This window comes from Pteropus alecto, unplaced genomic scaffold (genome assembly GCF_000325575.1).
Source record: "Pteropus alecto unplaced genomic scaffold, ASM32557v1 scaffold86, whole genome shotgun sequence".
Taxonomy (NCBI): Eukaryota; Metazoa; Chordata; class Mammalia; order Chiroptera; family Pteropodidae; genus Pteropus; species Pteropus alecto.
The window spans coordinates 26,398,468-26,408,320 of record NW_006442109.1 but is presented as its reverse complement, the minus strand read 5'-3'; the positions used below and the strand labels follow the sequence as shown (position 1 = coordinate 26,408,320).

The following is a 9,853-nucleotide window of genomic DNA, read 5'->3' as shown; positions in this document are numbered from 1 at the left end:
TGTAGGGAATAGAAGTTGTGGATGGCCAACACAGCTGCTGACACATGGACCAGGGTCATGGCTGTGGGAAGGAGGGAGATGGGATAGGGAAGGGCAGTGACATTAATGTCACTCTCTAGTTCTCATTATTTCAGCTGATCCTCATTGCCATCCTGTGAAGTGGCAGTTATTAGCATCATCTTGCCCATTTTACAGGTAAGGAAGCAACTGAGAGGCCCAGTGACTAATCCGGGTCACCCATCTGCCAATGTCAAAGTTAGACTCCTGAGCTGAAGTTGTCTCTGCTACGGCTTTGGGAAGGGGATGAAGTCAGAAAAACACCTTTCCTTTCTGGCCTCCTGCTCACTCTGATCGGCCTTTCTACCAAGCCCAGACCCTCCCACAGTGGTCCTCACTCACCGCTGCTGGTTTGCTGGGGAGTAGGATCCAGAACCTGCCACCCATTGTATCCTGGCGGGAGATCTTTCCGAATCATCCAGCACTCATTCCAGACATGGAAATTCCTACAGAAAGGAGCAAAGAGACAAGGACTCACATGTTCAGAGGATTTGCCAGGTATGAGATTCTATACCGAGTGCTTTATATCATTGTTTCTTCTGGGTTTTTTTTACATTTTATTTGGAAGTAATTTCAAGCTTACAGTAGAGTTCAAGAATAATACAAAGAATACCCACATACCCAATTTATCTATTGTTAATATTTTGTCCTATTTGCTTTATCATTGCCTTTTTTTCAGTATGGATATGGAGATTTTATATATACATGTATAAATATAAGTTTTGTGCATATTTTCTAGAAATAAGGATGTATCCTTACATAATCTTATACAGTTATCAGTCTCATACATTTAATGTTAATATGATAATTTTATCTAATTTACTGTTTATATTTTTAATTTTGTCAGTTGATCTAATAATGTCCTTTATAGCATTCTTTTCCACCCAGTCCAGAATCACACAGTCCAGGATTTCCTCATGTTTAGACTCAGGTTATACATTCACAGACAGCATTCTACATGAGTGATACATCCTTCTCAGTTACTCCACCGCTCCTTGAATCTGGGAAGTTTCAGCCCTCTAGATACTCAGAGAGAGTGGAGGCTCCAAGAACAGCAGCTAGTTCTCATGCAACTCAAAAGTCTTACCTGGAAACTGGCTGGAAAAGGAAAAACAGGAAATCAGATTTGGAGTAGAACAGAGGAGAAAGGAACCAGGGGAAGAGACTAGAGATACAAAAATAAAGGAGTGCATGGAGACACACACACACACACACACACACACACACTCATGCATGCACACAGAAAGGGAGTATGTATGTATGTGCAGGGAGAGGAAGATGTTGAAAGAGACTGAAGGAAGTATGCAAAGGCAGCTAGTTAAGGCTTTTTTCCCTGACAAGGGAAACAGAGAACGGTGCAAACAAAAAGGCCCAAAGAAGGAAAAGTAAGATGAATACAGATTTGGAGGTCAGTATTCAGAGAATACACAATCTATTTATTTGATTGCTAGCTTCAGAATGTTATCCTGTAGTCTTGTCTCTGAAAAGAGTTTGATGTGATGATCTAATTATCCAGAATGATCTCCTGGGGACTTACTCTCTGAGCATCAGCAACAAGATATAGGGCAATACTGCCTCATAGCTAGAGAGAATTAGGTCAGAGTGTTCCTACCCTACTTGGGATAGAGCAGATATCAGTTCGAGATAGTGCCCCTTACCATATTTTATCTTGTTTCCAAGTTGACAGAACCTCTGCATTTTGGTCGTAGTAGGTATCGATGGTCAAGTTCCCATCTGCGCTGTGTGCAGAACGGAAATTGGAAACAACACGGCTTGGAACACCTAAGCATCTCATTACTAAAGTGAAGAAAAAGCATGGAGAATCACCAAATTCATTTCAAGCAGAATCATTTGTTTCCCAGGCATACTTTCTAACTTTCTAGCCGGACAAGAGAAAGAAGGCCAAGATTCTTGCAGATCCATTCCTGTAACTCCTTTATCCTCAGAGTACCTCACCCAGGCCCAGAACCCCGCTGCCTACCTGCCCTATTGAAGGTCTCCATCTCACCAGAAAAAAAACCATTTGAGGGTAACTAAAAAAAACAATAAACAACAACTGAGTTCATCATTTAGAACTTTTTTCCATTCAGCAGCTTTCAAAATTAAAAATAGAAAATCTGAAACATTTGATAATGCAAAAGAAAATTAAAAACAACTTTAGGCCTATGGTGAGAAGCCGCGCGGCCTTAGGTAAGTGGCTTAATTTCTCTGGGCCTTTGTCTCCTTGTATATACAAAATAAGGAGCTGGACCAGATGATTTTAAGTTCTGAAATTCAGGTTCTGTAATTCTACTGAAAGACAGGGTTTGGAGGAGGTAGAAGAAATCAGAATGGATAGAAGATGAGCAATGTGAGCAAGAGAGATTTATAGAGATAAATGGAAGACATCAGAGACAAAGGGAACCTTTGACCATCTTTGGTAAGACAACAGCACCCTCTTGTGGCTCTCAAGATGGTACTACAAAGGCTTTTTAAAGCTGAGTTAAGATTTCATAGATGGAGTCATAAAAAACAGACAGTAGTATACCACCACACACACACCTGCCCGGAGGCAGATGAAATCAAGCCAAGAATCAAATGTGACCTTTAGAACACAGGTCCCCACCTATGCCAGCAAGGCAGGAATTTTAGAGAGAGGTTTATCCTACCCCTTTCCTGCTCAGGAGGAGAAAATGGTGCCTATCTACTACCTAGGTGGCTGGGAGGATTACAATGCTTTCAAACATAAAAGGAATCTTGAGATCAACCAATCTTTCTGTTTCAATTCATTCGAGAGCCCCAAAGAGTACCATCTGTCCACAACCACTTCTCTACTCCCAGCACAGGCCCTGGGCTTTTTACAAACGCTTTGTAAGGGTGAGAGCTAGACTAGGGTTGCAAAGTAGAAGCAGCTTGACAGGAACAGCTCTGCCCTTCCTTGTTCAGTGGTCCCAGAACTCTATGGCCTGGGACTGAGGAGAAACTTGGAGATGCAGCAAGGATGTAGGCTTAGACTTTCTCCCTCTCATTCTACCAAGCCCGACCCCTCCTCCATAACGCCTGCTTAGCCAGGGACTTTCCATGGAAAATTTGACTATACTAAATACTGGTGCTGTGCTGAGCATTTTCCAGTGAAAACATAGAAGCAACATGAGGTCACTTGATTTTAACACAGATTTAAACCTCTTCTTTGTCAATAGCACTTCTACGTAACTGCAAAGCTATGCTGCCCCTCTCAGAATTTTAACACAGATTTAAACCTCTTCTTTGTCAATAGTAAAGCTATGCTGCCCCTCTCAGAGAAATCTAGAACTTTGTCCTCTGTCTCTGTCCTCCCTGTTCTGTGTTTTCTCATTCTCCAACTCAGAGTCAACCCATGAGTTCAGACAATACTGATCCAGGACCACAGTGTAACAGGCAGCACTGTGTGAGGTCCCCTCTGTCTTGCACAGGGGGAGGCAGGCAGGCAACTCAGTACTCTCCATCTTTCCCTTATCTTTACAGATAATCTGATCAATGACTTTGAACTAAATTGTAAGTAACTTATAATGCCTAAAACCTTGATCTACCTGGTCCTTCAAAGCCCATCAGCTCCATGGGCTAGGAGTAGGTAGCAAGGTAGCAAATCTCTACTTGTAACTCCTCAAGAATCTCTCTGAGAAGTATTTGGGAGCGTCCAGCTCTGCTTACGGGTGAGATCAGCTCTCCCAGACAGCCTGCTTGCACCTCAAACTTCTCCGCACCTGTCCCAGACTCCAGGCTCACCTTAAGTTTAGAAACCTGAGCAGATGGCAAAAAGAAGCCAAATTTGCCTCTACTTTGGGACCACAAGCTCCTCTATCCAGGTGACCATTTTAACAGTCTAACCGCTCCATCAGGGAAATTGTGGAGTGACTGTAACAGGTCAACCTCCCTCCTGGGTAGATGTACAGGATTCCTCAAGACTACAGATCATATTGGTTAAGAGCCCAGTGCCCACCACTCATTAGCTGTGGGACTATGGGCAAACCACAGTTAACTCATGTGAAAATTGAGGTATCAGAGCTCAACCTCAAGGGTTAGCATGAAGATTAAATGAGTAAGATTCCGCATCTCCGTCTCCCCTCACTCACCGGTGCACATAACAGCTGCGAAGACCCAGCACTGTCCATACTTCACAGGCTGCCCGCCCTTGGCTGACCACTGCCGCAAGATGGCCACGCTGCCATTCCACTCCAGTGGGCTGACCCCCAGGGAGTAGTCCTCTCCCCAGTTCCCCTGCAGCACGCCATTGTCATCGTTGCTGTTGATCTGCAGAGGACGGCTGGGTGGGTTTCCACATTCCCTGGGGGGAGGTCAGACGGTCCTCCGACAGGAGTGGGGAAGCTTCTGTCCTTACCATGGCACTCACCACCCTGCAGACATACACCGCATCATTCCTCTGGGAGCAGTCTTTGGACGGGTTCTCCAAGAAGTATAGGCTCTTGTTGAGGATCTCGAAGCAGATGTCTATGATGTCCTCTTCAAACTTCCAGGTGAGGGCAAGAGAGAAAAAAGAGAAGCATAAAAATATCTAGAATTCTGAAACCTCAAGTTTGTAATATAGACTTTTAGTGAAGGTGTGTTTGGGAGTAGGGGGGAGCTAAATATTAGACAAGAACCAGCCTTTGAAGAGCTTACAAATCAAATTGGGAATGTATTAAATTCAAAATTCTAAAAAACTGACCTATGTGCCTCTGATGAAAAACGCAAACAGAATTCAGAGAGATGAAAGATCCTTGTTGACTGAAAAGATCCGAGAAGACCGTTGGAGCTGATGGGCTTTGAAGGACCAGGTAGATAGAAAGAGAGGAAGGTGGGGGCATTCGCCTGAGGTCTTTGAGCATGGCGGGTACCAAGGACAGGGGCTTAGAGAGTCTCATTTCTGGAGGGCTGTGGGAAAAGATCAGATGGATTGATAGAGGGCCAGGCAAGTGAGGAGAGGGAGAAGAGAGTGGAAGGTCTTAAACTAGGTAGAGGATTTAGTACTGATGCTGTCAGCACAGGAGAAGCCAGTGTAGGCTCATGACATTCATTTACAATATATATTTGTGATATGTTGCAATTCTTTGGACTGACAAATGCACTGGTATTTGTCTCCGTTTCAAAAAACTACACAAGTTGCCACAGTTGGAAAACAGGGAAACTGAGCTTCCTCAGCAAGTCTTCCTGCCTCCCCTGATACCCGGTGTGTGGACAGGGCTAAGAAGCCAGTGCAGCGGGAGAGAGAAACTATACCAGCCATGGCTGTGGCTGAGAGTGTAAGAGTTGCCCATAGCCAGAGGTCCCACTCCCTGTACACCGACTGGATATTTAATGTCATTAAAGAATTGCTATTTGTTTTTCAGTTTTGATAATGTATTGTGGTACAGTTTGCAGAAAGTCATCTTTTAGAGCTATATTCTAAAGTATTACGGGCTTAAATGATATGGCATTTGTAATGTGTTTCAAAAGAATCCAGTAGCGGTAGAGGAGTATAGACCAGGGATCAGCAAACTTTTTCTGTAAAAGACTAGATAATAAATATTTTAGGCTTTGTGGGCCAGAGGGATTCTGTTTCAACTACTCGACTCTGCCACGGTAGCACAAAAGCAGCTGCGGATGATACCTAAACAAATGAACATGGCTATACTCCCCAAAAATGATATTAATGGACACTAAGGTTTGAACTTCATATAATTTGCACATCACAAAATATTATTAAATTTTTTTTCAACAACTTAAAAAATATGAAAACCATTCTTAGCTCGTAGGCCGTGCCAAAACAGGCAGTGGGCCTCATTTGTCGCATGGTCTATAGATTGTAAACCCCTGGTATAGATAAAACAGATAGATTCAACAGAAATTGATCACTACTGAAGCTGAGAGACAAGTTCATGGAGGTTCGTTATAGTAGCCTGTCTACTTGGATTATGTTTTAAGTTTTTCATAATAAAATATTAAAAACTGAAAAGGAAAGGCATCTCCTTTTCTTCCTTGCCCCTTTCACTGGACGGAAAATTGGCCCAGCACTGCACACTCTGACTTTTTTTTAGCAGTCCTTTGTGAGCCCATCGTCCTGTGATAACCTTACCTGCCCATAGTTCCAGGGTGAGGAGGTGATGAATCTTTCATGACCCTTGTACACAAAGCCATAGTCCAACATAACGTACTCCTGCAGCAGCGTTTCACTGGGCAGGTAGACATCATCCTCTGAGTGGTTGAGAGCAGTGGAGGGGGTAAAACACCAAACCAAAAAAACAGAGTAATAAAATTAAAAAACAGTAATGAAAGTATCCTGCTGGAAAATAGGAGAAGTAATGGGTCGATGGCAATAGAAAATCAAGAGTGGAACCTCTTAGAAGTCTATGTGCTTTCCTAGAGGCCAGAGATAGAATCTGTACTTAAAAGAAAACAATGATTCTGTTTTTCTGATTGTAAAAGTGGCAAGCTTGTTGTAGGACTTGGAAAATGCAGATGACAAAAAGAAGACAATGAAAATCACTCATTCCCACTACTCAGAGGCACCCTCCATTACATTTTGGGGTATTCTTTTTGTACATACATGTAATACAATTACAGATCACATTGTGTTCCTGCTCTTAATCTATTTCACTTAACATCGCACCATGAACATTTTCATCATTCTTTGTAAAGATAATTTTTAGCGAGCACATAGAAATGTAGCGCATAGATATGCAACGTTTTATCTTCTGGGCTTTCTAACTAGAACCTCACAAAGCGTTTCCAGGGGATCAGGTTAACATTACCACTGGTGAGCAAATCGTACCTGCACTCCAAGGGTTAAAAAGCAGGATGAAAGTCCCCAGGGGGTGAGTCACGATGTGATCCTGCCTCTGAGAGATGTCTATCTTCAGGGTGTAGGAGCCGATGACTGCATCGGCTGGTGTGAAAAGGGAGACCAGGAGCGAGTTGGAGTCAACGGTGAAATCAGAGGCACTCCACACATTCCCTCGTCGGGCCTGGGTGAGTGGGAAGGTAGCTCGGGTTCCCAGCAGCTCCATGGGTGCCGGTCCTGTGTAGGAGAGAGTGACCCCAATGTGAGGCCCAAATCTATGTGACATGATTCCGGGGGGAGGGGCGGGCAGGAAAGACCTACACCTTCTCCCATCATTTACTAATCCTTTTGGTTTAAGGCTTTTACTGCTACTGGGTGTCCTTGGGCAAACCACTTAAGATCTCTGGGCTTTAGTTTTGTTATCTGTAAAATGGGATCTTAGTAGGATGCACCTGAAAGTCTTGTCACAGGATTTAGTGTGTGGAGTTTAGTACATTGTATATTTAAAGGTTGGTTATTACCACAATTTCAGTTTGCTGAGTTGGCCAAATCTGTTCTTAACAGCACTAACAGGGTGCTGAACACTAATAGGGTCCTGAGGTCCCAAGAGAAGAGAGGGAGGGCAGATCAGAAAAGAGAGACAGGGGCCCTACAGGTGAGCTTTGCCTTGGGGTGGGGCAAACTCACCAGTCTCAGCCACGAAGGTGATGTGGTCTGTCCTGGAGTGGAGGGGTCGGTTGAAATGCAGTTGGAGCATGAAAGGCTGGCCTCGGCGCACGATGAGCCGCTTCAGGCCCATCTCCTTGGTATGATGCTCCTTGTTGTTCCTGGAGATCTGCAGGTCAATGGACCTGAGCTCCAAGGCCACCACTAGGGAAGAGGAGGAGACAGGTCACTGTTCAGCTGTGGCTCCCTGGGCTCAGCATCCCCTGACACTTCTCAACCATTTCTTTGGGACCTGGCTTTGACTTAGTAAGATTTCTGTCCAGATCTTAGCCCTCTGCCACCTGCTCCCTGGTTTCAGGACCCAGCCTGAGAGGGCCATTCAGCAGGTCCTGGCCCAAAAGTGGAAGGACAGTGATCTCGGTGACCTCTATAACTGAACCCAGAGCCAAAGTGCTTAAAAATTAGGGTCCCAGAAAGCTAATGATTTCTAGACAACTGAAACTTAACCCTTGAAATGCCACCACATACTCTTAACTACTTCTGTTGACAATCTTTCTAAAAATCACTTTATTATCCTTCTGAGTAAAGAAAGAGCAAATTAGAATTTTGTATGAATTAAGTCAGTGAGCTGACTGGAGTCTGGGATCTCAGCTACAAGCAAGTCCCTGCTTTAGGATACTGGGCATGTGGGAGCCTTGGGGTTACTTGTAGCTTATTTCTTGCTTCTCAGCCATGTTCTGGGTATATGATGGCACTGACTGCTTCCTGGGGTGCTACTGTGTGGGTATACCTAGTATATAGTTTAAAAACTCTCATAGCACAGTGGGCAAGAGGGGAAGCTCTTACTGACTCAACTGTGAGACTTTGAGTGAGTTACTTAATGACCCTAGACATCAGTGTGTTCTTGGCTGAAATATGGAGACAATGATATTCTTACCTCATAGGGTTCACATGGGCATTAAGTGAGAATTCACATGTAAAACCTTAGCATAGAGGCAAGTACAAAGTAAGCACTTGGATCATTAGTTGATATTAGTATTAGTAATATGCAGCCTCAGATTGCATTTGCTTTGCTATTTGTGCTGGTGATTTTTATTGCATTTCTAGCAACAAAAATCCTCAGATCTTTTCCTCTTCTAGTATATTAATTTATCTCAGTGGTTCTCAACTGGGGAAATTTTGTCCCTTGGAGGACATTTGGCAATGTCTGGAGATATTTTTGGTGTCAAAAATTGAGGAGAGGCTGCACCTGGCATCTAGTGGGTAGAGGGTGCAGATGCTGCCAGACAGCCTCATAGAGGAAAAACTTGAGTTTGTTTCCAGTCATGATGTAAACCATGGATCATAGTCAAAAAGTTTGAAAGCAACTGGCCGAGATCCTGTTGGAAACTGGTCGCATCTCATTTATTCCTGAGGGTCCTGACATTTTCATACCAGGACCCACTGAGCCTTCCCAGAAAGCCTCCCCACCCCATACGTAACGCCCAGTGGCCATTCCACCCTGAAACATCAGGTACCCAAAACAGGCAGTGAAGAGCACACAAGAGCACTTACATCACTTCCACAGAAAGGAGTAGGACTGGGGACAGCCTTTACCTGGCTGCTGTTCACTGCTCAAAGCCTAAGGGCAGCCAACTCAATTTTCCCTTCACCCAGGCTGACTCTTGGTTTGGGAGGGAAAGGGGAGGAGGAAGAAGGAAGCTGCCTTCCTCTTCATGCCTGGACAGGTTGCGGTACATGGAGAAAACTTATTCTCCATTGGAGGCTCAGAGATGTTTGCTGAATGGATATGTGCGTACATGCACGAAGGACAAGAGAATGATCTGACAGGAGGGTGGTGGGGCTGAAGGAGAGGAGAGGGAGAAAAGCCTGTGAGGGCAGCAGGGCCGAGATGGTGCTGTGGCTTCGGCAGTAATGGGCACAGCTATCTCTGATGGAAGAATAAAATGTTACACCTTTCTGAGGGCATTTTATTAATATTTATTACAAAATTAAAGAAAGTTTTAAAACATAAATGCCTGTGAGCCATAAATTCCTCTTCCAGGAAAAAAAAATAATAATAAAAAATTATAATCTTAAAAAAATCATAATCTGTGTACAAAAAAGTAAGCATAAGAATGTTCGGTGAAACACAAATATCCTACAATAACAGCTGGATACATAAACTTTATTCCTCTCATCTCAATGTAACCAGTGAAAAAGACAAAGAGTATGGGGAAATAATTCATAAGATATTAAGAGGCAATATAAAAAGACAAAATAACATATGTTACAGATTCTCTTTATATGAAAGTTATGGGACATTTTTCTTTTCTTTGAGATTTTTTTGGGGGGGGGGTGGTTCCAAGCTTTTGC

At 43.7% G+C, this 9,853-nt stretch overlaps 1 protein-coding gene across 1 annotated transcript in view; it reads right to left on the bottom strand.

Annotated features, from left to right (window-relative positions):
* The window catches only part of TGM7 (transglutaminase 7), a 33,667-nt gene that overhangs the window by 4,717 nt on the left and 19,097 nt on the right, over positions 1-9,853 (bottom strand). Inside the window, exons 3-9 of the mRNA XM_006920586.1 lie at positions 7,520-7,702; positions 6,824-7,069; positions 6,128-6,246; positions 4,415-4,543; positions 4,149-4,326; positions 1,716-1,854; positions 400-503 (exon numbers count right to left, since the gene is read on the bottom strand). Coding sequence (XP_006920648.1) covers positions 400-503; positions 1,716-1,854; positions 4,149-4,326; positions 4,415-4,543; positions 6,128-6,246; positions 6,824-7,069; positions 7,520-7,702 — 1,098 coding nt within the window. The remainder of the gene's footprint in view (positions 1-399; positions 504-1,715; positions 1,855-4,148; positions 4,327-4,414; positions 4,544-6,127; positions 6,247-6,823; positions 7,070-7,519; positions 7,703-9,853) is intronic.